Here is a 27853-nt window from a genome sequence, read left to right as displayed (position 1 = left end):
TGGCTAAAGTCAAAGGACAGCAAGAATGCCAAGCACTGGGGACATCACAAGTGGGAAGGGAAAAGGGAAAAGATAAACTCGATGTGGAACCCAGAGTTCTTCTGCTAAATATTTCCCCAAGAAAAATGATGACACATCTTTATAGAAAGGACCATGCACGGCGTCTCTAGTGACTTCGTGTATAATCACCCCAAACTGGAAACAATTCAAACATTCTTCAACCAGGATTGAATAAACAAATACCAGTACGTTCATACAACAGAACACTACCGGGCAATAAAAAGGAAGACACTGCTGATAAATGCAAGATGTGTGCGGATCTCAGATGCATTCTGTGAAGTGAGAATCTGATTCTTGAAGGCTGATCACTGTGTGTTTCCATTTATACGTTATAGTGGGAAAGGCAAAGCTATCGAGAAGACAAAATTCAAAAAGAATAGGCATTCGCGTTTGCACACGGTTTCTGGGGAGGGTCCCAGACCACCGCTAGTCTGCACTTCTTTATACCTCTACCCTTTGCCAGGCAGCCGCCACGCCCTGTGTGCCCAGCCCCAGCTTCCTCTTGAGCTCTGTGTACATTTGCATCGCATGCTCCTTGGCCCGGGCTGACCAGGTTTCGCCTTGTGCATTTTCTCTGCTGAAGTCCTGCCGCCAGCACACAAGCACCTCGGCGCCCAGCATAAGGGATGAAAGGGCTGACAAAATGTAGAGGCTGTCTGTGCGGTCCTTTATTTCAAGATTTTCCGCACCCATCAACTGCCACGGTCACTGTGCTGAAACAGGATCAATAAGGAAGTGATTGGGGAAAGAGTCAAGGCAATCCAGGCAGGCTCTGCACGGCGCCAAGACCCCACTACATGAGAGGGAAGGCCATCCCACCTCTCTCTATTGCCTCTCTCTCATTCATTTTTTGAAGCTGCACCGCGGAGTAGGACCCACGCAATTGCTGCCCTCCGGAGTTCACAAGCAAGGAAGGGACACCAAGGAGTGAGCGTTGTAAGGTACGGACCTGGCCACCCTAGCTGGAGCACTCTGCCAGGACAGCCTGGGTGCAGGCGCTATCCCGCAGACGCTCCACGCTGTGACTCCCATGAGCTAAACCCTGCGGACCATCAGCGCAGGGTCAGGGACCCTGCCAGGTTGGCTGTGGGGGCAGCAGGGCGGAGGGCGGCCCCGCCCAGCCGGCGCCGTTCCCATGGGGATCGCAGCGGCGACCTAGCGGAGCTGCAGGCTGCGGTGCTCGAGCTGGGCCGAGAGGCACCGGAGTCAGGGTGGGAGGTCCCCGCAGTCCCCGCAGTCCACGCGGGCCTAGTTGCCCAGCCGGTGTCCTCTTCCAGAGGGAAATGAGACCCGAAATTAGAACCGGGGAAGCCCTTTGCCTCCGCCGTGCTCCAGCCAGCTCAAGTGTCTTAGATCGTATGAACCATAACGTTAAAACGATAGATTATCTTACAGCTCGGCTCGTTTTTGGATGCTGGCTACATCTTTAGCTCGAGGGGATGAAACAGACAACTAAAATTGGGTCACCCATGGCAGCCACCTGTAGGCTCCCAACCTCAACCGCGATGTCATTGCTAGGCGGGGGTGGAGTCCACACCTGGCTGGTCCTTATTCTTTAACTCGGGCCCTTGTTTCCTCTAGATCCCAGCCGACAGCATTTAGTTGATGAGGCTCGAGAGCGATCGGTTCTCGTATTTCATAAGCGACCTTTAAAAACTATATGAAAATCCGTTCTCAAGAAGACGTGCTCCTCTGTAATGGAAAAATACGAAAAAATTGGAAAGATTGGAGAAGGTTCCTATGGGGTAGTGTTCAAGTGCAGAAACAGAGACACGGGTCAGATCGTGGCCATCAAGAGGTTTCTGGAAACCGAAGATGACCCTGTCATAAAGAAAATCGCCCTTCGAGAAATCCGCATGCTCAAGGTAGCTGATTCGCTTTTTCTGTGTTAGATGGATGCTATGGGCTGTGGCTCTGCCCTCTTCCCCCACAGCCTTTGTCTTCAGTGGCACAAATCGGAGTCTGTGCACAGAGAATGGATTATGTAAGAGTGAGCAAGGTGGAGGGGAGAGGTGTGGGGCTCTCATCGTTTCAACTGCAGACAGTCTTTTCACAGGCCCCTGAGAAGCAGAATTTAATACAACTCAGCCTTGCTAGAGGTTTTGAGTTTTGAGCTTCTAGACTATTTTCATTTCATATTTTTAACCCATTGTCCTTTTGCGGGGCTATATATGCATCTGAATATGTGTGTTCGGGTGTGTATGTGTGTGCCTGCATATGTGTTCGTGTATGAGCATGTGCTTTGCATATGTAAGACATGGGCATTTGGAAGCCAAAGGTTAACACTGGCCGTCTTCCTCAACCATTTCCCATCTTATATATTAAAACAGTGTCTCACTGGAACCCAGAGCTTAAGGACTGCCAGTCAATCTTCTCCAGGGTCTAGCGCTGGAACTGCAGGTGGACAGCTGTCCTCAGGCAGCATCTATGTGGGTGTTGGGATCTAAGCTTAGGTCCTTGGACTTACATGACAAGTTTACCAATGGAACTCTTGCCCCAATACCTGCTTTCTCATTGGGAGAAAGTCATTGGCTTTTGTTACGGGGGCTTCACAATGTCCTGTCTGAAAGCCAGCATCCCAGCACAGAGGCAAAGCCATGGCGTTGTCAACGTGTGTTAGTTCATCCTAGAACTTAGTGTTGGGGTATTCATTACAAGATAAACGTGCTTTCCCTTCGGAAAGAGGCTTCTTCTCAAAGAGACGATGCAGCTGCTCCTGTAGGATGAGGCAGACCATGGCTCCCGGGAGATGAGCTATGCTTCAGAAAGTATGGTCTCTGTGTTCTATCCTGCCTGCTACATAGTTAGGGAAGGGCGGTCCCATCATCAGTGGAAAGCCGTTAAAACAGCAGGCTGGACTCTTTCTTGCATCTCCCTTCTCTCCAGGCCTCTCTAGAAATCCTTTCTCATGGATCAAATGCATGGGGTTCTGTCTAGATGAGGACCATGGGCAGGAAGCAGCGACCCTGGGTGAATGACCACAGACTGCTAGCAAGAAAGTTTCTCTCTTGGGTTTTGATTTGTTCATAACTTGCAGGCTGTTGTCTGTTCTGAGAAGACTGGCCAAGTGCCTGAGTGGGTGATCCTCTCAGAAGGGGGGAACTCAAGTGTCTGTGCCCATCCACAGCTGGGCTCCTCTGCCTACTCACCTCCACACAGCCAATGCTTGCCGTCTGCTCTTGTGAGCCACTGAACACCAGCTTTCTCAGTAGAAGGTGATAGCTGAGTTACTCTTTATTTTATTTATCATCATCATTATTGTTATTGATATTATTACTACTTTGTGGTGTTAAGAATTGAACCCAGAGCCTTTATTAAATTGACAAAGCCTTCTCTTACCAAGGCACATTCCCAGTCTTCAATGAGTTGATTTACATAATAATAATAATAATAATAATAACAATAATAATAGGGGCTAGAAAGATGGCTCAATGTATAGATGTGTTCACCACCAAGCTGAAAACCTGTTTGATCCCTTGGACCTACAATAGGAAAGAATTGGTTCCCCTCAAGCTGTCCTCTGACCTCCATGGTGCACAGTAACACCTGTGTGTTGCATCCACCATAATAAAAACAAAAGTAAAATTTTAAAATGTGTCCCTAGGAGCATAGTGGCTGCTCTCTCTTTGGCTCTGAGAATGTCCTCTCCGACCTCTCACCATGCGTACAGATATCTCAGCACATCTTATCATCACTGTGCTTCCAAGTGTAGCTCCCCAAGTTTCTCTAAGTTGGGGGTCTTGCTTCCCTGTCTCTGTGTCTTCCTAGCACACTCTGTGGCACCTGCTAGACTCCCGATAAATATTCTTATTGAATTGTTTTTTAGGGTTAATAAAATAAACTCTTAAGGAAAAGGAGGTGTTACAAGTCAATACTAATTGAGTGAGAATCAAATCCCCCAAACTGACCTCTTACCCCGCAGTGCTCTGTAGCAACTGTGTGTTCACCTACCAAAATAATAACAATGTGAGGTGGGCGATGGACACCACAGAGGATGCGAAAGCAGGACGTCCCTACCCGCTAAATCAGGTGTTCAATGTTTCTTCTCCAGTCTAAGGAAGGAGTATGACATTACTGATTTTATGTCTCTTCAGCTCTTACTCTTCAAAATCATGATATTCCTAATGTCCAGTATGCACTTGGTGCATATTTGATAACTCAGTGAATTGAGGGTTTGTTAAATGAAGTCATATTTTCATTGAAAAATATATGTATGTATACACATATATAGTATGTATGTACACTGTAGCTGTCTTCAGACACACCAGAAGAGGGCATCAGATCCCACTACAGATGGTTGTGAGCCACCATGTGGTTGCTGGGAATTGAACTCAGGACCTCTGCAAGAGCAGTCGGTGCTCTTAACCGCTGAGCCATCTCTCCAGCCCGATCCAGTAATTCTTACTGAGCCTAACTGTACCTTACCAAGTGTTGTGCAAATTGTTTCACAAGCTCAACTCTTGGAAAGTACGTGGAGTAAATGTCCCCCGTTCTCACTTCTGGTATACTGAGATCCTAATGGGCAGAGCCTGTGTCACTGACTTTGTGTCCCAGTGTCTGGCAAGAGCTCTTCTGGTGCTGTCGATTAAAGAAAGCGTGCTAGAAGTGGATTTTGAAGTTTGAGAGTGACAAGGGAAGAAATGAAGCAGCTAGGTTTCAGGTGGGCTGAGCTGGAACCTGAGGTGTAGCTATGTGGCTCTAGGGGAAAGGGATACTAATGTGGGTGGGAACTTCAGGTGTCATACCGGGCCCCTGCAACTAGGTGAGCTCCTAGAAAGGGTTACTGGATGCACCATGAGAAGCCGAGACTTCATGATCCCAGATGAAGAGAAACACTGGAAATGAGACCTCAAAGCAAAGGGCAAAGGCTCCTCAGTGGCCACAGGTGAGCGATGAGGGCTGGCCCAGACAGCCCGGCACAGAGGCCAAAGAACAGCGGCCTAGGCAGGAAGTGGGACTTTGAACATCATGCTAAAGTATCTGTTCTTCTTCCGAAAAGGATAGCTAGTGAAGAAGGGGTGGGGGTGGAGGGAGAAGAGGAGGAAGAGGAGGAGGAGGAGGAAGAGGAGGAGGAAGAAGAGGAGGAGGAGGAAGAGGAAGAGGAGGAGGAGGAGGAGGAAGAGGAGGAGGAGGAAGAGGAGGAGGAGGAGGAAGAGGAGGAGGAGGAAGAGGAAGAGGAGGAGGAGGAAGAGGACGAGGAGGAGGAGAACGAGGAGGAGGAGGACGTGGACGAGGACGAGGACGAGGAGGACGAGGACGAGGAGGAGGCGGTGGCTTTGTTTTTTTGTTTTGTTTTGTTTGAAACAGGGTTTCTCTGTGTAGCCTCAGAAATCTGCGGGCCTCTGCCTCTTGAGTGCTGGGATTAAAGGCATGCACCCGCCACCACTGCCCAGCCCACGAAAATTATATTTTATGAAAAAGTTGTCATTTGAAGACTTTTAACTCATGGCCCATGACATTTCGAAACACATTTTTTTCTCTCGTTATCAATTGAGGTAGAGTTGTCAGGATTTCTCGGGGAGTCCTGTTAAATACTTGGAGCATAGTCTTGCTCCACCAGACCTCACTGTGTTTTCTTCTTCCATGTTTGAAACAGTCTTATGCTGTAGACCAAGCTAGCCTTGAACTCCAAGCTAGGAAACTCCAAAACTAGGCAAGTGCTTATCTATACCCTGAGCCACACCCTCAGCCCAGTCAAGACCTAAAAACAACCACAAAACGAACCAGCAATAATCCACTATTTTAACCAACTCTTAGAAGATTAGACACTTTAATATCAAAATGAAGCTAGGAAAGGAACCCTTTGTGGGAAACATGACCTTCCTGAGAGAGAACTGCCAAAAACATCTAGCTTCACCTACATCATGCATGTCTGCATTGAGTGTTGTGTGTCATTGCGTGTTTCTGTATTGCTTGTGCCCTGTAAATCTCATGACTGTGAATATTACATCCGGGGATGAAAATATTCCCAGATCAAGTGCTATCCTACACAGTATAGCTGATAAAACAAAATACCATTTATGTGATTCTGGGTGCCTTTTGAGGGGATAGTCCCTGGGATTTCATGTTGTAACAAAATTGAGAATTCCTGTAGATCTTTTCCAGACTGCATTTTGCAATATTGTAAGGCCATTCCTTGTGTAGATCTTTTCCAGACTGCATTTTGCAATATTGTAAGGCCATTCCTTGTGTAGATTTTTTCCAGACTGCATTTTGCAATATTGTAAGGCCCGGTGCTTTGTACTTCCTAAGTTTATAGTTGTTTCTTTGTAAACAGATGTGATTGTGGGAGGTAATTGTCTAGCAACCAACAGTAATTTGTAAGGTTTGCCTCTTCTGTGTTTCCCTCTCTGGTGTGAAGTACCATCCGGAAGTTATAGCTAACAGGGATTATATAATATTATTAAGGCCTTTATCTTGATAAGATTTTTACAAAAAGTTTATTTTTTTCCAAAAAACTGGAAACACTACAAATAGCATTGTTTCATACCACCTGGAGAAAAAAAATGTGACTCTTTTTTACAAAACAAGTCTGTTTTTAATAATAAGAAATCACTGCTAAACAAGTTATAAGCTGTGCTCACCAAGATACTTTGTGAGAGTCAACTCTTCGATATCTTAATTAGCAATCAAGGTTTTCCTGGGTTATATAATTGGGCTTGTTTTATTTTGTTTTCTTTTGCTTTTTTAACTGAATCTGTCTCCTTAGAGCTGTGAGCAGCACCATAGTCTCATAAAATAACAAAAGCCAAACGATTGCTCCGGTTAAAATCAGTCAGATCATCCTTTAGGGACAATTAATATTGTTCTAGTGATAGGGACAAGGTTGCACTGTGGTGCATAAGCTCACTGCACCATTTCCAGATAGACTTTCAGTCGTACAAAGAAAAGAATGAAGTGCATTTGGCTGGTGTTTTGGTGAGAGCTTTGCGCACGAGATAACTGACATGCCCACGGGCAAGCACATGCAGAACGCTGCCAAAAACATGCAGAGCAAACGCACGTTGGAGGCATCGTTCTTTGCCTTCACCCCCATGTATTTCAGCAAGGAGAGACCAGTAATAAACAAGTAGGTTGTAAAACACAAAGCCAGCTTAGGGGAAAGGGAAGAGTATGTGCGCTTCGTTCTTTAAATAGTGGAACTCAAGCCCTTCTTATAGCTTGTTTTTAAACATGTTACTACTAACCTTTAAACATGTTAAAGACATATATCATGGCAGGAAGAGTGGTCACAGGAATAGCCAGAAGGAGCGGGAGAGCCTCTAGTAGTGGTACATGCCTTTAACCCCAGCACTCAGGAAGCAGAGGCAGGTGGATCTCTATGAGTTCAAGGCCAGCCTGGCCTACATAATGAGTTCTTGGACAGTCAGGGTTGTCTCCAGTGAGAACTTATCTCAAAAAAAAAAAAAAAAAAGATTACCTGGGGAGATGGTTCAGTGGTGCCTCAGTGAATCCCAGACGCCATGTAACAATTTAGATAGATAGATAGATAGATAGATAGATAGATAGATAGATAGATAGATAAAAGTCAGATGCTTAGAGAGACCAGCTACAATCCCAACAGCCCGTACAGGGAGATTGGAGGCAGAGCCAAGAGAATTTCCTGAAGCTTGTGGACTAACATGGCGTATGCAGCAGAAAAACAACAAAAGACCCCGTCTCAGATGAGGTAGAAAACAGCCTTGTCCTCTGACCTTCAAATGTGTAGTGTGGTACACACACATGAATTCACACACACATCAATGTGCATGGGGTGCATACACACACACACACACACACAGAGAGAGAGAGAGAGAGAGAGAGAGAGAGAGAGAGAGAGAGAGAGAGAGAGAGAGAGAGAGAGATGGTGGGCACTTACTTTGCATAGAACACACGCAAGCATATATCAGTGCTTTAATCCATCCCATACCCTCCCATCCCACCCCCAGTAGGATCCAGGTATCCAGCAACGGACAAAGGCGAAGCATCAACTCTTTCCCAGGCTCCTGGCTTCTACTGCTGCATCGTTCTCTGTGGAGTGAAATGGTAGACCTTCTAAGAGAGAAGAATCTACTCCATCTGGCCTTAATAGAGAGAACAGACAGCCCCCGGGGCAGTTGGAGATCAAAGATAAGACAGTGCTACTGTGGGTGTCTGGGTGACCTACCCCAAGTAGCTGGTGCAGGGGGTAATAGAGTCGGTCAGACCAACTTCAGTCAAAGGGCCACAAACAGCAGCAGCTAGGACACAGCAACAGCTCTCTCTCTCTCTCTCTCTCTCTCTCTCTCTCTCTCTCTCTCTCTCTCTCTCTCTCTCTCTCTCTCTCTCTCCCAGAGCAGGAGAGGGTAGGAACTGTTGGCCCTTCAGACTTGGCTGAGCTGCCAACTCTATTAGTTGCCTAGGACTCAACAATTAACAGTCGTAACCACCTCAGACGGTGGCTAGTGGGTTCTGTTTTTCGTAGTGGTTTGGAACGGCTAATGATTTGCCAGAACCCTCCTAGACAGGCAGCTGCAATGCAGACACAGCTCTGTCCATCCCTAAGACGAAGCCCTACTGTGTGCACATATCAGAACCAGCAGCTGTGGGTCATCAGGATCTATCCCATCCTCTCTCCTGCAGGCCTTCTCTGTGACCTGTGGCTCCCGTGGAAGTCTGGAGACGGATTGAGAATGGGAACAGTGGGAATGGTAGTTATCCATAAGGATTTTTTTTTATTTTTAAGAAGGAAAAGTCACTATTTGTTACCAAAGCAAATAAGAGACTAAGTGCAGGAGAGAGATGAGAATAAGTACAGGGTAGGGTGTCCATCTGAAACTTTACTAAGGAGCTGGAGATGTTGCTCATGGTAGAGAGCTTGCTTGGCATCCGAAGGTCATGGTTTATATCCAGCACCACAAAACTCGCTCTGCTACCCCTACTACAAAAGGCACTGTGTGCATTTGTTGGGGGGCACCACACCCGTGTACTTCTGTGTGCAAGTGGAGAGCAAAGGTCAGTCTCTGCTATCATTCTTTAGGCGCCATCCACCTTGTTTCTTGGAAACAGGGTCTCTCTTTGGCCTGGAGCTTGCCCATGAGGCTAGGCTGACTGGCCAGCAGGCCTGGGGATCTGCTTACTTTTGCCTTCCCAGGGTTGAGATTAAAGGCATGCGCCATCTTGTCCAGCCATGCCCAGCTTTTCTTAGGCAGGTTTAGGGATTGAACTTGGGCCCTCAAACTTGCATAGCAAACACTTTACCAGCTGAGCCATCAGCCAGTGCCTACAGTATGTATGTGTTCTTTATGTTTTAGTGTGTGTGTGTATGTGTGTGTGTGTGTGTGTGTGTGTGTGTGTGTGTGGTGTATAGGTAAATATGCATGTGGCACAGCACACATGTAGTGGTTTGAGGACAAGTAATTGGTTCTCTCTCTACCACGAGGGCTTACAGACTGAACTCAAACCATCAGACTTTTGGCAAGTGTCTTTACCTGTTGAGACACTTTTCTGGCCCCCCAGGATATATTCTTAATGAGAACAATGTCACCTCCAAAAGGATCAGTTCTTACAGGAGGATGACAAAGCCTCTAATCCTTTTATTATATAAGGCACAGATACAACACGTGCAGTGTGCAGACAGCTATCTGATATCTTAGTTGTGTTAAGTTTCCTTCCGTAAGCGATTAGGGGAAAGACGTGTAAAAGACACACTTGGGAAACTGGGATGAGAAAGGTTCCTAGGTGTGAATGAGACTGGAACATTCCGCTCTGCTGACAGTGCCCTGACTCATGCGTGCCTGGTGCTGGAGAGGATGCTGTTCTCACTCTCCGTGGGGACAGAGCTGTGTGACTGAGCAGTCACAGAGCTGTGGTAGGGACTTCAGTGCTGGATCCTGCTCAGGGCTGTCAGGTGACCTTGGACAAGCTCTAATGCCTCCTGGAACCCTGCCCGCCCTTATCTCCTGATTTATGTCCCTGCCTGGTACTGCTTCACTGACTTTTTGCTGAGCGGAGCATACAGGGCTCTCGAGCCCAACATGGAATGTTGTCCGGACAGCCTGGGGATGTGGGGACAGAAGGGTGTGGAGGTGAAAGGCAGCAGTAACAGAGGAGAGAAACAAGCTAATGGAGAAAGGCAGAGGGTGGGATTTGAACATGAGACTGTCTCCAAAGGGATGTGCTCAAGGCAGATCTTGTTTTAGGCTCCCCAGGAGTCTCACTGCCTATAAACCTCAGGTCAGGAGTACTGGGTGAGTCAACACCCTGCTGCCAATGATGGCTGGGAGAAGTGGAACCCCTAAGGCTCCCTGTTATTCAAACAAAGCTTTAACTAAGCACATGATGTGAGCTTTGTGCCAGGCTCATGCCACTAAACACAACTAGCAATGCCACATGAGTGCCCCAGCACCACGGCGGGCACGGTTGGAGCGTTCATCTTTAAAATATCATTTGGAGGAATGTTTCACATGCAAGCAGGAACCTCAGTGGGTAATCCTGTGGTGTTTCGTCTTAGCTAAATAAAGAGAAAAGAAAAAAGAAAACAACAACAACAACAACAAAACAAAAAAAAAAAAAGAAAAAAACAGGGAAAGAAACCCTAATCCTACTGTTGCTAAAAGGAACCATTTCTAGGTCTCTTCAGCTTATTCGATTTGCTTATGAAAATGGATTACTAATGTAACCCATGAGTAATGGCTAACTAGTCGCTACATTGTTACAGCCATGTCCAGCATTGTCTGTTATGAATTGTAGGGAACCAGACTCACAAACTCAGCTACTAGTAAGGATCACGTTGATCCCATAAACGTGCAAAGGTGCATGAGTGGGGAGCAATGTGGAGAGGCAGGGACTGGAGCAAACTGTAGCGCTCGTGAGTCTGAATGGAGCCGATGTTCAGCTCCACAGGAAGACCAGTTTTCTTTTAACAAGAAACTGGAATTTTATATGATATCTCCGGAGGGTTTTCTCTACACATTTTGAAAGACAAATTAAAAATATCTGTCATTTGTCTTTCATATGCCCGTATGTCGTGTGAATACGGGTGCTTGGGATGTCTATGGAGGTCAGAGGACAACTCTCAGGAGTCAGCTCTTGCCTTCTAGAAGCCTTGTTGAGGTAGAGTCCGTCTTGTTTCTGCGACTGTGCTTTGTATCCCAAGCTGAGTGGCCAACTAGTTTCCAGGTAATTCTCCTGGCTGCATCTCCCATCTCACCGGAGGAGGGCCAAGACTACAGATTCACACCATCACATGCAAATTTTCATGTCGGTCCTGGGACTAGATCTCAGGTCATTAGGCATCAGGCTAAGCTCCTACCCTCAGAACCATCTTCCTGATCCCCAGATTCATAATATCTAAAGGTGATGAGAATCATGCAGTTGGTAGCTATAGAATTTAACTGGACATGTTCATCCGTGTTGGAGCCTTGCTGTACTCCTTTCTCTCACACCTCCACCCCACCCCCACATTTCTGGCGAGGTCACCTCTCTGGGTATTCGGCACCAGGTCATTCTTCTACAAAACCATGTTGTGAAATTTATCAGCAATTCAATCCTGTTATCTAAAGCATAGACGATACCCAGATGTTTCATATTGTCCCAGTAGGAGCTATATAACCATAAGGGTGTAAAGTGCATAAGAGCTGATATATAGGTGGGTGTGGTGGTGCATACAGGAGGCAGAGGCAGAAGGGTCTCTGAGCTCAAGGCCAGCCTAGGCTACCTAGTGAGTTCCAGAGCAGTCAGGACTACAGAGTAAGAGCCTGTCTCAACACAAAAGCAAAAACAAGCAAACATCCCCAAAACAAAACAAACAAAAATCCTAATGTAGTGAACAGGTTTTAATATCTATTGGTGATTTTGTAACAGTTGTTTTTTCTGTATATTTTTCTTATTTATTAATGGTTTTTTCTGTTAGAAAAGAACTTTCACCCCCACATGCATACTTAGTAATATCATTATATATTCATGAATGTGTAAATTCAACACATTATACCTGTTAACACAGCCATACTTATTTTGATTCTCAGGGTATCACATGTTTGGCTATTTGGCTTTCTTCTGTCTGTCCTGGGTTCTGACAGGTGTCCATCATTGTTTGAGGACATTGTTTGCTGTGTGGCAGGCAAATAAAATGTCTTGGACTCATCCTGTCCCAGCCCTTGGATCAGCCATTTTTCCAGGAACCCAGTTCCTTTCAGTGATAACAAAATGTTCTGAATTTAAAGTGTTAAGTAATTTTTAAAAATTCTCACATCACTCAAACCCAATACAACTCAGGATCTGCAGACACTGTTTGGCTATTAGGCTGCCAGTTTGGGGCCTTTGGACTATCTGGATTTTGTTCTGCGCAGTATTGGCTCCAAGGCCCAATGGAGAGGGGACCAGTGGAGGTTTTTGGTTTTTTTGGTGTTTTGGTTTGGTTTGGTTCGGTTTTTTACAGCATAGACTGACACGGGGCATTCATGTAAACTGTCAGTATCAGGAAAGACAAATGGGGGACTTCCTTGACCACAGGAGAGAAGCCAAACTGTCCCTTCTCATCTCCTCTGTCTGTTCAACAAGTGGAGACCTGTTTGATTTCATTTCCACAAGACAATATGCAAACTGCAAATAGTAACTGGTTGTATTGTTTGTTTACTCGGAGATGTTTGGGTTTAGCTCACAGGTGTTTATTGTGTTCTCCATGCCAGTGGGAGCCCAAGCCTAAGCTGGCAGGCAAATAGTTCAAGCACAAAAGGAACGGAGGTCAACAAGTAGGTACGTCTCCATCTTTCAGGCCACAAAGAAAGTGAGCCCGTTCCCTAGTCTGTTAGTGTCACAGGCACTGCGTCCTATGTCACACACCGGGCTCCAGAAAAATCAAATACCTCAGGACAGGAGGAGGCAGAATGAATTGTTTTTAACAAATAATTTTTGGACAGATCGATGTTTCTATGTGCTGGGAATTGATTCACTCGTGACAAACAATGATTGTATAGTTCCTGGACGAGATACATATAGCTTATGTTGTGGCATGATCAAGTCAAGATAATTCGCATACCTATCCATTCGAATATTTGCTATTACTCGGTATGCTTGCGTGTGAGTATGTGGAGTACACGTGTGCATGCAGCCGTGCTTACATGAGAGTGGACGTGCTGTGGAGGTCGGAGGACAACCTTAGGTATTGTTTGTCAGACACTATTCACCTAGTGTTTCGGCAAATTCTCTCACTGGCCTGGAACTTGCTGGTTAGGTGAGGCTGTCCGGTTTCCTGCCTCCACCTCCCCAGTACTAGACTCTAAGTAGGTGCTGTATCCTGATCTTCTCCCTAGGGTTCTTGGGATTGGACTCAGGTCGTTTTGCTTACAAGGCAAGCTCTTCACTGGCTGGGCCATCTCCCTGGGCCCCAATTATTCAGAAGTCTTTGTGATGAAAACGTTTTTAAAAAATCCTCTCATTGTATTACTTTGAATAATAATCATTATTATCTATAATTATAACTACACTCACTACGCTGCGTAGCATAATGTTAGGTTTTCAAAATGAGGGTTTGTATAATTTGTCTTGACTTAAAAAGTTATCTTACGACTTTCTCATTTACATTATTTTTTTATTTCCAGCCTACAGGAATTCTAGCTAAACCATCTGTGTTACATGTAGTTATAAAATATCCAAACCACACCTGAAGGGAGTAATTTTCCTGTAGAATGGATTTAAAAAAAAAAAAACTGGGTCAGAGGCGTGCCTTTCACTTAGACTTTTAAAAAAATGTTTTAATTCAGCTGTACGTTTGGCAGGATTAATGTTTTATGCTGCAATTTTGCTTCCAACAGACATATTCTCTCGTTAATCATTATCCCTCCTTACTGTTTATTAACCTTAAAGGCCCTCCAGTAAAAATACCGGTGAGTAAAACTGTCTCTGAAAATCGTTGAACCTGCTTTCCATTCTTGCTGGAACAATGGAAGTAGGAATTTCTAAACCAACCAGCGTTACCGCCCACCCCACGATGAGACGCGAACCCCATAACTGCCGGGTCATGTTGGCCTTGCCGCACCGCTCTGCAGTAGTTCCCTTTGTGACTGTGGTCATACGAATAATTCGTTCACGGAATTTTTCACAACAAAACAGATTGAACATTCACTGCGCATGTCACTGACCTGCTGGGTTTTCAGAAGGCTCCAGAGGAGATCTCAGGCCAAATGGCTGGTCAGAGAGTCAGGCTGGCCCTTCTGTGGGGCCTCCAGCAAGCCAATGAGCAACCCTTAATCCTGGCTGCCCCAACTGCAGTTTCCCAAGAATGGCATTTTCCTTTTGACAGTTTTGTCCAGGGTTGGGCTGAGAGGAAGGCAGGCAGTTCTGAGGGTATCTGTTTGTCTCTCTCTTACTGTATAAGATTATGAAATGAATGTTTGCCACCTGCCAAGTATCTACCCCAAATTCGCACGTGGGAGTGAAGGGAATGGTCTCAGACGTGGTAATGCTCAGACCTAAGACCTAAGACCTAAGATGGCTTCATGGGTTTATACAGAAGCAGTCACAGATCCCTTTAGGAATCTGGTGGCGTCACAGGGTCCTTCCTCAAATGTAGTTTGGTTTGTAAGCTGCATGAAGAACTGTAACTTTCCATTTTAAGTGTCAACAACAGCTCGGTTATCTTTCAATTCTTTCTGCTACTACACACCAGTTAATACATCAGCAGTAGCCTGTCGTCGTGCCCTCCACCCCCTCCACTCCCTTCAGGAATCCATGCCGTGGCATTGTGTGGGTTGGCTCAGAGCTCTGTGAAGTGAGGTGTTCTGGCCTTGCTTCTCACTGCAGTCATTATATGCCACTCTGGCCACCTACTGTTGGCCTTTCTAGAATCTTGTTCCCATTGGAAGCAGAGAGACTAATTCCCACGCCCACGGGAGCAACTGCAATAAAGACGCTGCTTTCCACTCTGCCTACCCAAAGCAGCCATGGATGTGTCCTCCAGGCCAACCACCTTACTGTTTACAGGGCTTTGGTGGACAGAGTATTTTCTGGGCCTTCAAAGGAAACATGATCATGTGTGGGGACAGGGCTCTGCAGGTCCACCTAACATTCCAATTTAGAATGCCTACCTCCGAGGCTTCCAATCCCTTTCCTCCACTCAATGCTCTACTAAGGCAGTTCCCATGTGCCTACCTTCTCTGCTGAAAGCCCAACCTCTAGACAGCTGGGCCAGAAAGTGACCTTGTCAGGAGCTAAGCCCAAGCCACAGGACAGGACTCTTCCCTCAATAAACTTGCCTCGTGCCGTTTCTATATTTCACGGTGGTCCAAGACTCTCAAGATTCCTGCTAGCCCAGATGAGCCAGGTCTTGTTGTTCTCTGAAAATGGCTACTTCCTCCTCTTCAGGCTGCTTTATTGTAATAAGGGGTCTTTGGCCTGGAGGAGTGGGGACTGCATTTAAATAGGCACTTGAACTGTGAGAGGGATCTTCAAACTGTGGAAGCAGCTTCCATTCACCTTGCCAGTGTGCAAACCTCTCCTAGTCCAGAGGGTTTGGGAAACTCTAGGATCTAGGGTTTCCAGGTTCATCATCCCAAACATCCCTTGTCACAGAGCCTTCTCTTTTTTGACCTTACCCCTGATCATGTACTGTCTTCTTTGGGACACAGTACTTTGAAAGTGAAGTATTTTCAGCAGTCTGTCTTGCCTCTATAGGAGACAACAGTCCTTTAGCATACAGTTGGCCAGCCCTCTACCTCCCAAGCACAAAGCTGTCAGGTGACCAAGCCTGACCTGTCATTTTCTCTTCTCCTTTTAAATGATTTAAAAGAGCTAATAAAAGCCAGGTCCCGCAATACTCCCTATAATTACCACGTCTCTATTTTGTGACACTGTTGTTACACAGCCACCTGCAAAACACCCAAAACCAACGCAGGTGAGAGTAGTCATGTTTGTCTTACTCTGCATGGGGCCTGCCTTCCACTGGGCCCAAGCGGCCTTCATGAGCGCCACATGACTGGCGCCAGACCACAGTTCCATTCTGTGGATGGAGTTGGGCCCACTTCTCACTCCACGCCTGTGTTCAGTGCCTCCCTCCACCGCAGAAGCTAAGATCTGAGATATGGAGCCACATGTTAGTAGTTTACTTTGGGAAGTAGCCCTGGGGACAGGGGAACGAGGAAAGAGAGAAACCCATAGAAGCCCCAGGACCTGGAACCCGTTTGAGAATCCTTAAGAAGGACCCAGGATTAATCATTTTAAAGCTATGAGCAGAGAGAAGAGCCCATTGCTTCCATTCTTTCTGGATAGGAACTGAGGAAGGACCTCTTCCAAAATGTCTATGAGACCAATTTTAAAGGATTGTGAAAACCACTCTACTGGGACAACTCCCACTTTCTAAACTTTAATTTCTGCTCTTTTGTTATTTACCACAGTTGTGGGAGAAGAATGTCTTTAAAAGGAAAACCAATATATATTAGCAATTGAGAGAAAGGTTCAGTGTGTTTCCCTCAAGTACAGACACAGGGTCAAATCCCCTTACTCACCCACAAAGAATACAGCCCAGAGGGACAAGAGAGACCACAGACAGTGATCTGTATACTGGTCAGTCTAAAACCATGTGGCCCCTAAAGGACCCTCTAGGAGGCCACTATCTTCAGGGCCAGGCAGGTTTTGATGACTCATCGAGATGAGTAACACACTTTGGTATTGGTCTTGAGATGTCCTGCCATCTCTATTGGCTGTGGATTTCCCCACTTTAGACAGAAACGTGTACCTGGAACAGCTCACTTCCTTGACTCTTTGGAATCAGTAAAGGGAGAGTGATGAGATGGGCTGTCTCACTGGGCCTCAGTGTCATAGAGAGGGAGAGATGGGGAGAGCATCAAACCAAAGGTCCTTCCCTCAAGTGGATGGCTATTCTCAGAGCAAGCATGTCAAAGCCACAGGGATGATGATGGGCCGGGAGGTGCCAGACCATCAGATTTTCCAGAACAGCCTGTGACCAGGACTTTAAAGTGATATTTCCTGGTCACTGTTGGCAATGAATATCAAAGTCTTTAAAATGCTGTGGAGAAGGGAAGCTAAACAGGAGACCTTCGGGGACACAGGGCCTGAGCTCATAGTAAGAGGTGGGTGGCCAAGGAAGGAAGGAACAGGCTGATGGCAGACACAGGAGCTATCCAGGAAGGACATGTGACACTCTGCTTTTCATAGGAAAACCAACGAAGATCAGATCAAATTCAACCGAGGGGATACTGAAACACAAACAGGAATCCTGGGGCGTGCAGAGATGGCTCCGCGGTTAGGAACATTTGCTGTTCTTGCAGAGAACTGACTAGTTTGGTTCGCAGCTGTCTGCAACTCCGGTACTGGGGGAGCCAGTGCTTTCTGGCCTCAGTATGTATGCATACACAGACATAAAATAAAAAAAATATTTTAAGAGGTTTGTTTGTTTGTCTTTGTTTTGTTTTGTTTGGCCAGAGAAAGTGCCTCACTTAGCAGCAATAATAGAAAACATCAGAGAGAAAATAAAGGGAGAGAAATCTCAAACTTGACCAGCCCTGTTTTCAGTGGAGCCTCGATTCAGACAGTGGTAATGACCTACAAAGGACAATCAAGATCTTCCAGACTGGGCCAGCCAAGAAATAAAGCCAAGCTTGAGGCTGTGACTTCACACACACGCACACACACACACACACACACACACACACACACACACACACACAGAAACCAGGAGTAATTACAGCTAAACAAGCCACAACACCTTTGTAGTAATCTGTTCCGTGGATTCACGCTTCTTGTACGTGACATTTGGTTCTTGTCATCTAATTCATTTGCATGTTCCTCGAGAACTCCCTTCTGTACTGATGTGGAAATAAGGCCCAGGCATGTCCAATCTTCTGACAGCGTGACATACAGTACTGGCATCTACAAAGTTCACACTCAGACCTACACAACAGAGTTACAAGCAACAAACAAACAAAGCCCGTGATGATTTAAGTATGTTTCCAATTTTGTGTTGGGCTGCAGTCGTGGCTATCCTGAGCCTCCTGCGGCTTGTGAGCCACGGGAAGGACACCCGGGAGCCTTCATAGACAAACATCCACAGTTACCGCTGCTGAGATTCAAAGCTACAGGGTGTAGATTGTGAACCAGCTTCAGGACTGAGCGTCCTCCTGACCCCACCCCACCACCCCAGGCCAGTTAATGCACAGAAAAAGGTGGCTTGAGATGCCAAACCCACCACAGTCTGGCTCACCACCCCTTGCAGGGATATCACAATGGGTCACAAAATGCCCCAAATGAGAAGTCCTCTGGGTGCCTCTCAGTTCTCTCCCCACTCGACCTTCCTGCAGCCCCTGTCACCGCTGACCACCTGTGGCATTGCTCTCTTCTTTCTTGCCACTGGGGACCTGTTTTTCTCTCTTCTCTGCCTCTCCCTCATCTCTCTGGGTGTCAGGTTCTTTGGATTTCTTGCTGTCTTAAGGCCACCTCTTCCTACAGCTCCCCCATGGCATAAGGGGGCTCCCTGACTTTATCCTCAGCTGTAGCCCCAGCCAACCTGATGTGTATACTTTGGACTCTTTGGATCCTGTGACGTCAAAGGCTCAAGAACAGCAGTTTCTTCCTTCTGGACCTGCTTTCTCTCTCTGCTGACATCAGCAAGCCCTCGATTGAACCCATCTTTGTTCATTCTTGATATCTTCCCTGCCCTTGTCTCTCAGCTCCAGTTCATTGCCACATGCTGACCTGTGGTAACAAAATATCTCTCAACAGAGCTTTTCTGCTATCCCTCTAGTCTCTGTGCTGGTCCACACCCCTATCACCTCTTAGATGTCAGAAGCCCCCACACCCTCCCTTCGTGTCCATCTTCACCTCTTCTGAGCCATTCTCTGGGGCCATACTGCTCTAAAAAAAACCCAAGGGCTATTGTATCACAGTTTCCTGAACTTCCTTCCCATGACCTAGAAGAAAGTGTATTCCCTGCAGGAATTCCTTAAATGGCCTGAGTCAATTCCTTTCTAGATTCAGCCCAGCAGTCTGCTATTGCTATTTATCAGAGGAAGGGGGATGGGTGATGGAGGTTTTGTGGTATAGGGAGACATGAGAAATTATTGTTCTTCTGTGTTGGGGTGAGTGGTTTTTGACAGATACAATGTTTCAATTTTGCACATGGAAAGAGTCCTAGAGATGGATTGGGTGTGGGAAGAAAACAATGATCTTCTCTTTATAATAGGAATGCAGGGATCTGGAGAGCTGTTTACAACTTCATGAAGTTGGGCGTTAGCAACTTCAAAATGCAAAAATGGGTGACCTTTGAAATTGGAGCAAAACAGTGGTTTTAATTTTTTTTTATGTTTTTGCTACCATTATGAATCATAATGTAAATATCTCTGGACTACATAGGATTTCTGGTGGTTCCCTTCCTGACTCCCAGGAGAAGTCATTTCCCTTGCCCCCAGAGAAGGGACATACTGCTCTCTATTGACATATACCCATGGTTGCATATCAAAGCCCATGCTGGCCTCCAGGCTCCCACAGTCCCTAGTCACAAGAGCCCCCTTAGTGCACTTCAAAACCACACTAGCATCCTGAATACACCAGCTCTGGGCATCCCTCCCAAAGTCACTTTCCCTCCTTATAACCGCCATTTTCCATTGTATGACTCCCTTGCTACCTCTCTGTCTCCACCACTCTCTCGTGTTACTCTCTGCCATCCCCACTTCTCTAGTCCTGGCCATGTCCAGGCTGTTTCTCTGTCTGCTTTGGAGTCTTCCAGATGTCTCTGAATATCCCCTTTGTTTATGTACAATAAAAAACCTTCCTTCCCGCTAATGCAGCAGCCATTTTGGTAGTTTCTTTACTGCACCCCTCAAGTGCTATTCCCGCCTTTTTCAGGATGTGAGTTCAGTCACTGGTATACTGCCTGTAACTCTTCATCCCTTAGATGAACTGGGAGTGCCTAGACCAGCCCACTGCCGGCTAGTGAAGAAAAAGCCCAGTGGCTCCTGCTTCTCTGCGATTCTCCAATGAGCTCTAAACACACCTCATGCTGAAAACGGGTCACAATGATTTATTTATTACTGTTATCATTGCTTAAATATGAGTTAGTATCATATCTCTCTAGAGATAGACATAGAGAGATAGATAGATAGATAGATAGATAGATAGATAGATAGATAGATATTCTCAAATATATGTATGCATGTGCTTGTGCTTGTGCACGTGCCATGCAGTGTGTGTGTGTGTGTGTGTGTGTGTGTGTGTGTGTGTGTGTGTGCATGTTTCAAGACAGGGTTTCTCTGTATAGCCCTGGCTACCCTAGAACTCACTCTATAAACCAGGTTGGAGTTGAACTCTCTCTGCCTCCATCTTCCAAGTGCTGGGATCAAAGATGTGAACCAGTCTACTTAACTTTTCATGATACTTTTAATGAGAGAGAGAAAAGCTAACATGATAAAGACAAATCCTAACTATTAAATCCTTGAGGAAAACTATTATCGACTGCTGTGGTTTGAGTGTGAAATATTCCAAGATATCTTGTGTTTGAACGTTTGGTCACCAGCTGATGGCATTGTTTGCGAAGGTTGTAGAGCCTTTAGGATCTGGAGCCTTCAAGAGAGAGCAGATCACAAGTGAGTGGAGCAGGACTTGAGGGTTTATAGCCCAGGCACATTTTGTGACATTCTCAGCTTTCTGACTGCCAGATAATGTTATCAGCTACCCCATACTCCTGCCACTGTGGACTATATCCCTTCAAAGTGTAAGCCAAAGTAAAAGCCTTTTCCCACACATTGCTTTTGTCCTCTGTTTTTCCATAAGGACACAAAAAGTAGCAACTACCAGAGATTATTTGAAAAAAAAAAAAAAGGTGCCAAGTGCCATGTTAGAAATCATTGAACAAACTTCATTCAGTAAGAAAAGTGTTACAGCTGTGGTACCATAATGACATATTTTATGGAGACAGGGCTAAAATCTGCCATAATCAAGTAAAGTGTCTGTCTGGTGGCATGACAGGGTGGCCATGTTCATCTTTTCAGTGAGATTTAAACGATTTTAAGCTACAGAATATAAGTACTGATCCCATATAGGAGGCATCACACATACAGTCACCCTATGAAGCCATGTTCTTTAGCCCTGAGCTTACTGTACTCAAGATCTCGATTTCTCCACTCATAAAATGGAGACAATGATATGGTTTGTTAATAATACCTTTAACATTTAAATCATATCTAGGATAATACTTATGCCCTATTTTTACTACTATTATAGTTATTTGTACAATTTGAAGATTAAAATGTGTAAAATATTGATTTAAAAAAAAGAAATCATTGAACAATAATGAAGTGGACACTAACGGTAGTTACTGCTCATAAAGCAAGAATGGGCACTACAAAGAGAGATTGGACTGGGAGGGGTGTGTGTGTGTATGCGTGTGTGTGTATTCGTGTGTGTGTGTATGTGTGTATGTGTGTATGCGTGTGTATGTGTGTATGCATGTGTGTGTATGCGTGTGTGTGTATGTGTGTGTATGCGTGTGTGTGTATGTGTGTGTATGTGTGTGTGTGCGTATGTGTGCATGTGTGTATGTGTGTGTATGTGTATATATGCGTGTGTGTGTATGCGTGTGTGTGTGTGTGTGTTGTAAATGTCATTTTTCTTTAGAAAAAGATTAGTGTGCGAATCATGCTGGCTCACACCTTTAATCCTAACTTTCAGGAGGTAGAGGCAGAGGGTTCTCTGTGAGCTGGAGTCCAGCCTAGTCAGCATAGTGAGTTCCAGGAAAGCCAGAGCTACTTAATAGAGAGACCCCATTCAAGAGAGAAAGAGAGAGATTCTCCTGGATTTACCTATTCTATCTATAGGTACCGATGAAACCAGAGAACATTAAATGGCTAAGTGAAAATAGTTACTAATTACATGTTAGCAATTACTAATTACTTAGTATTGTCAGTGAGCCATCTGGGATTCTGACACAGAGGCACAGAGTCAGTAGGGAGAACTCTGCAGGAGAGGATATTTAACTAGAGCCTTGGAAACTGAGTTTGTACAACTCACCCCGCAGCACTCCCTCAGCCTCGCCTGTCTTCCCAGATCTCTGCTTCACAAAGCACCTGAGCCCTGATCTCGTTCACCTCTAAGTCACTGACAAATAGCCTGTGAGGACAGCTCGGATGACCCTGATTTCAGACTCCTTCCGCACGAAGAATGACGGGGACAGCTTTATTTTTATGGAACTCAGACCCTCACGACTCAGACTCACCACCCTGCATCTTCTGCTTTCAGCAACTCAAGCATCCCAACCTCGTCAGCCTCCTGGAAGTCTTCCGCAGGAAGCGGCGGCTTCACCTGGTGTTCGAGTACTGCCACCACACGGTGCTTCACGAGCTGGACAGATATCAGAGGGGGTGAGTGGCCCACCCCTTACCAGGAAACAGATGACAAAGCTCATAAGGGTTTGTAAGGGGAAAGTAGCCTCGGGGTCTGTGCTTTAAAGGCTATGAAAGGAACCATGCATGGTAACATGTGTGTAGTTAGGAGAGTGAAAGACAAGAACTGACAGATTGAAGCCACACTGGACCATAATACCTGTCTCAAAAGCAAACAAACAAGTCAACAAAAGTAGTGACCGACATGTCTCTGCTGCTGATAGCTGAGAAATTTCTAGAAAAGTTGTGAAATAAGCCCTAAAGTCTGGGGCTGGAGAGATGGCTCAGTGATTAAGAGCACTGACTGCTCTTCCAGAGGTCCTGAGTTCAAATCCCAGCAACCACATGGTGGCTCACAACCATCTGTAATGGGATCTGATGCACTCTTCAGGTGTGTCTAAATATTATATTATTTATATACAATAAATAAATCTTTAAAAAACCTTAAAAAATAAGTCATAAAGTTATTTTAACGAAGAAAGCACAATGGCTTAATACCACTGAAGACAAACCTTGGCTTCTGTGCTTCCTGTCTCTGCACTGAAGTTATCTCAGCCTCTCAGAAGGCAGTGGACAAGGACAGTAGATACTTTGTGTCTGATTAGGGAAGCTCAGTGGCTTGGACGGTAGAGGAAAACCTCTCTAAAGTATGGTGACAGGTACCTATGATCTCAGCTCATAGGAGGATCAGCAGTCTGAGTCCAGCCTGGGCTACACAGCAAGACTCTGGAGAGAGAGAGAGAGAGAGAGAGAGAGAGAGAGAGAGAGAGAGAGAGAGAGAGAGAGAGGAGAAAGATAATAAATACATATATACATAAATACACATAGATGGTACATAGATACATATAACATAGCTGATACATAGATAAATACACAGATACATAGATAGATAAATAGATAAGAAAAAGGTACAAAAGTAATCACCAAAGGGGCATTTAAGGTTATCAAAAACCTAGTACAGGGGTTGGGGATTTAGCTCAGTGGTAGAGCGCTTGCCTAGCAAGAGCAAGGCCCTAGCAAGGCCCTGGGTTCGGTCCCCAGCTCCAAAAAAAAAAAACAAAAAACAAAAAAAAAACAAAAAACAAACCTAGTACAATCTAAATATTTGGCATGCTGCATTCATCAGGGCTTCTTTGGTACAAGTGACAAAAACTCATCTTGAGGCAAGTACAGGCAGAGAGCACAGGCCTACCAGCACAGCAGGAGTGAGGTGTGTGTGGCACAGGACAGGAAGACCTGGGAAAGAAAAAGTGAGGGCCGGGCATAACCACAGCTTATGTAAACCCGTGCAGTCTTCCCAGAAGAAAGGAACTCTTAAAGAGGAAGCTAAAATCTCTTGGATCTCTGATTGGCCAACTAGGACGATGCAACTATCCCTTGTGCGGTGGGATTCTCTTCCTCCGGTCCTGGAGGGGAGAGGGCTCTGCCTTTGTCTGGGGAAGCATGGAGAATTCCTGACAGCTCAGAGCTGGGCACTGGTGGGCACAGCCGTGCTTATGTCCTCCCTCCAGCAGCTGGAGAATGAGGTTCTTCTCAGCTCTGCCCGAGAGCTTGCTTTGCCCTGTGCTGTTGGTTACTTAAGATCTACCATGACCCTGGGTTCGGTCCCCAGCTCCGAAAAAAAGAACAAAAAAAAAAAAAAAAAAAAAAAGATCTACCATGACCTCCTGTAAATGGGATTACAGTGGCTTGTGGCTTGTTAATGTCCACGAAGCATGCTTTTCATGCTCCAGAAGGTAGGCACCACCCTACAGGCATCGGCACAGAGAATTGTGCCCTGAAACAAGAGAACGTTTCCTGTGCTGCTATCTGCTCTTTTGGCAGCTTGCAAGTAATGCTAAAAAAAAAAAAAACAAAAAAAACAAAAACAAAAAAAAAACAAAACAAACCCTATAGTGTAGTCGCTCCTGCTGTCTGGTACAATGGAGACCCTGTGGTGAGTTGGGCTACTCCTGGTAGGCTCATTTTCCTCTGTTTTATACCATATCCAACACAGAAGCCTCTAATGGGATATAATCTCCCCATGTAACAAGCAAGTGACTAACTGTGCAGTGGAAAGCGGCTAGCTGGGTGTCCCCTAATCTAATCCAGTCCTTACGCTGTCTAGACAAATGCAACAGCCAATCCCACATGTTCAAGACTTGAACTACCCAAGACTGTCTGCTCCCCGTAGATGCCAATCACAGCCCAGGTCATTTTACCTGGGCGTCGACCGATTGCCTGTGAATCAGGATACCCACAGCCTACATCATCCTTGAGTTCAATACATTTACTCCAGTGGCAGGCAGGACTCCGGGACGCATTTTGTCACATCTGCTGCTTTATTACAAAGGATACAGATGAAAGGACAGTCACAGTAAAGTATGAGAAAGGGTGTGTGGAGTCCGCACCCTCTGTAGGAAGACCCACAAGTCTGTCTCTCTGCCAACTCTCCAGAGGCTGCAGTCCTTTTGGGTTCTTACGTGGACTCCGGTGAGAAGCCGTGGTTGCTAACTGACTGCATGGGGAACTCAGCAAGACTTGTCTGTCGAGATTCTTCTTGGCTTATCTGTGACGCACTCATTTCCTCCAGAATAGGGGACAGGGTCACTGGGGATGAGCAGGGTCAAGCACAGAGGAGACACTTTCTTCTCTAGGACAGAGAAAGGTTTTATGTTCAGGTTTTATGGCCTGCCTTCAGGAAGGAGTTATAAACCAGGCATGGTAGATAAAACTCTGCAGATAAATGGAGACAGATAGATGGGTGTGTGTGTGTGTGTGTGTGTGTGTGTCTGTGTCTGTGTCTGTGTCTGTGTCTGTGTCTGTGTGTGTGTGTGAAGACTTTTTGACACTGTGACAAATCTCTGAGAGAAAGAGTTGTTTATGAAGAAAGGTTTACTTGGGTTCATGATTTCGCAGGCTTTGGTTCATGGTCAACTGGCTCTATGGCTGTGGGCCTGAGGCAAGGAAGAAGATTGTGATGTTCCTGTGATAGGCTGAAGCCGCTTGTCTCATGACAACCAGGAAACAGAGGAGTAACGGAAAAGGGGGGGGGTCAGCATTTACCCTTTAGAGGCATGTCCCCAGTGACTCACTTCCCTCCGCTAGGCCCATTTTCTACAGCTCCACTCTCACCCAGTAGTTCACTCAAAGCTTGAACCCATCAATCGATGAAACCATCCATTCATTAGGTCAGGCTTTGTGATCTCGTTGTCACTGGAAAAGCCCTCACAGGCAGAGCCAAGGGTATGCTTCACTAGTTTCTTGGGGTCCCCTCAATGCAGTCAAGTTGACACAATTAACCATGATAACAGAGAAGGGAGTGGGGGCAAAGATACCCCGTATAGAGTAACTTGCTATTTACGATTGAAGGCATGTTATCTACTGACATGGCTCTCTCCAGAAGTGGGCGTGGACACAGCCCAAGTGCCTCAGCCTGACAAGGGCAGTCATGCCTGCCCCACCCCTCCCCAGTTAGTTTCTCCTCATGAAGATTATAAACTAATTTTCTTTATAAATTGACTAGCACTAAGCCAGCAGACACAGTTTATACACGTATGAGAAAGTTGCTCCTCTGATGTTCTGTTCCGGGCTGGGTGATTTGCTTGGCACTCACCTTGTTGTGGTGCCATGGATACTGTCCAGGTGTCCGGAGGGCCTTAGACCATGGCCGCAGCAGCCGATCCGCCAGCCACCCTGTCGAGAAAGCAGAGCACGCCCTGTGTTGTGGAATGAGTTCTGCACTTCACTAGTACACTCTCATATGTCTTTTCTATACACAGGAATATAACCCTTAGACCTACTATTAATATGTCATTACAATAAGTTACATTATTTCTAGACATCCCTCCGTCACTGAATATCCAAGAAGTTGTCAGCATTTGGCCTGGTAAATAATTCTACTGTAAATTTTCCCTACAAATAAGTTTTCTTTTTTCTCTATTTCAATTTAGAAGTTCTTGAGCTAAGCTTCTAGGGTGTACATTTTTCCAAACCAAACAGATTTACTTTGCCACCAAGATGTGAACTGTTACACATTTTCCCTATAACCATGCTAAGTTACACTCTAATATTCAAATATTTTATTTGTGAAGTCTATCGAATGCACAAGGAGGAAATAACAGCCCTATTCAACTCCGTGAAAACACAAAAGAAACATTTCCCAAGTCATTTTCTGAGTCAACTCTCTCCTGATGCAAAAATAAGATAAAGGCATTTCAAGTCAAGAAAGCGATAAACAGGTGTTTCTCATGGACCTTAGTGAAAGCCCCCTACTAAAATTATTAGCAGATAATGTAAGGACAAAAGTGGTATACTGATATTTCCTGATATTGTGGGCTTCCTAGTCTTAAACTGAATCTATTGTATATGTTTATCTTGCTTTCATGTGTGCCCTGTGCATGCCGGTATCCTCAGAAGGCAGAAGAGGGTATCCATCTCCTAGGGGTGAAGTTATGGATGGTTACATCCTATCATATGAATGCTGACAACTGAACCTGGCTGCCCTTAACCTCTGAGACACCTCTCCAGCCCCTGTAGGCTCCCACTTTTAATAGATGAAGATTTCATTATCCCCTACCCTAATTGTCCAAATACTTACATTGTATTAACTATCCACACTATAGAACTCTGGCTGTCCTGGAACTCACTCTGTAGACCAAACTGGCCTTTTACTCACAAAGATCCTCCTGCCTCTGCCTCCCAAATACTGGAATTAAAGGCATGTACCACCACTGCACCTGACTTTCTTATCATATTTTTCTTCAAATTAATATCTGCTTTGCATTTTAACTTGCCTAACATCCTTTAACCCTATAGATAATTGCTTCCATTTTTAAAATGGCTTCTCATATTTTTCTTCAAGGCACTCACTTCTGACTCCACTACTATTTTTTAATTAATTAATTTTTTCCTTGTGGCATCCTGTCATTAGTCCCCTGTGTCAGGGCCTGCTGTCCAGCTGTCCTCCTGGAGCCCCCTTTTGCTGCTCTTTTATGGTTCCTCCTGCATTTCTCTGCAGATGAATTCCTTACTTCCTGAGTTTCCTGTCTTCCTCTTTCTGGGTTTACCTTTGTTTTTCCAAGTACATCTGTCTCTAATTGGTAAAAAAGGTAGTACAATCTCTTAGAAATCTAGACTAGATATTTCTAACGATCCCTGCTGCCACCTCAAAATGAATGAAGCAATGATGAGTCCTTTGTGTTTCTGGAATAAAACAAACTTCCCAAAGCAGGCAGATTTCTGTAAGTTCCAGGCCAGCCAGGGCTACACAGAGAAACCCTGTCTCCAAATTACAATAACAGAACATAGAGCAGTCACCCTGGCAGGCAGCTCCAAAGTGTGGCTGCCTTCGACACTCTCCCCAAGCAGATGGATTTCAGTTCCCTCTCCCTGGAAGACGTTCTGGACCTGGCAGCAACCCAGGAGGCTCCGGTGGGACAGCTGTAGCTTTCAATAAGGAAACTCAC

The 27853-nt window shown here is 45.5% G+C and overlaps 1 protein-coding gene and 1 long non-coding RNA gene across 6 annotated transcripts in view; one reads left to right on the top strand and one right to left on the bottom strand.

Moving 5' to 3' along the window:
- Positions 1-1641: 1641 nt before the first annotated feature.
- The window catches only part of Cdkl1 (cyclin dependent kinase like 1), a 45051-nt gene continuing 18839 nt past the window's right edge, over positions 1642-27853 (top strand). For 3 of the 4 annotated variants that reach the window (XM_039112254.2, XM_039112253.2, XM_039112255.2), the window contains exons 1-2: positions 1642-1925; positions 22264-22385. In XM_039112254.2, the coding sequence (XP_038968182.1) occupies positions 1758-1925; positions 22264-22385 (290 nt within the window). In that variant the 5' untranslated portion in view covers positions 1642-1757. 4 annotated transcript variants of the gene reach the window in all.
- LOC102548655 (uncharacterized) lies at positions 24714-26140 on the bottom strand. Of its 2 annotated transcripts, none has more exons than XR_005506003.1 (2): positions 26002-26140; positions 24714-25038 (listed from the first exon to the last, which is right to left on the bottom strand). It is a non-coding gene; the product is annotated as an uncharacterized LOC102548655 (long non-coding RNA). The 2 variants fall into 2 exon arrangements; XR_354877.5 differs by lacking the exon at positions 26002-26140 and adding an exon at positions 25521-25970.

This window comes from Rattus norvegicus, chromosome 6 (assembly GCF_036323735.1).
Source record: "Rattus norvegicus strain BN/NHsdMcwi chromosome 6, GRCr8, whole genome shotgun sequence".
In the NCBI taxonomy this organism is placed as follows: domain Eukaryota; kingdom Metazoa; phylum Chordata; class Mammalia; order Rodentia; family Muridae; genus Rattus; species Rattus norvegicus.
The sequence above is the reverse complement of the archived record's forward strand: the minus strand, read 5'-3'. Positions and strand labels throughout refer to the sequence as shown.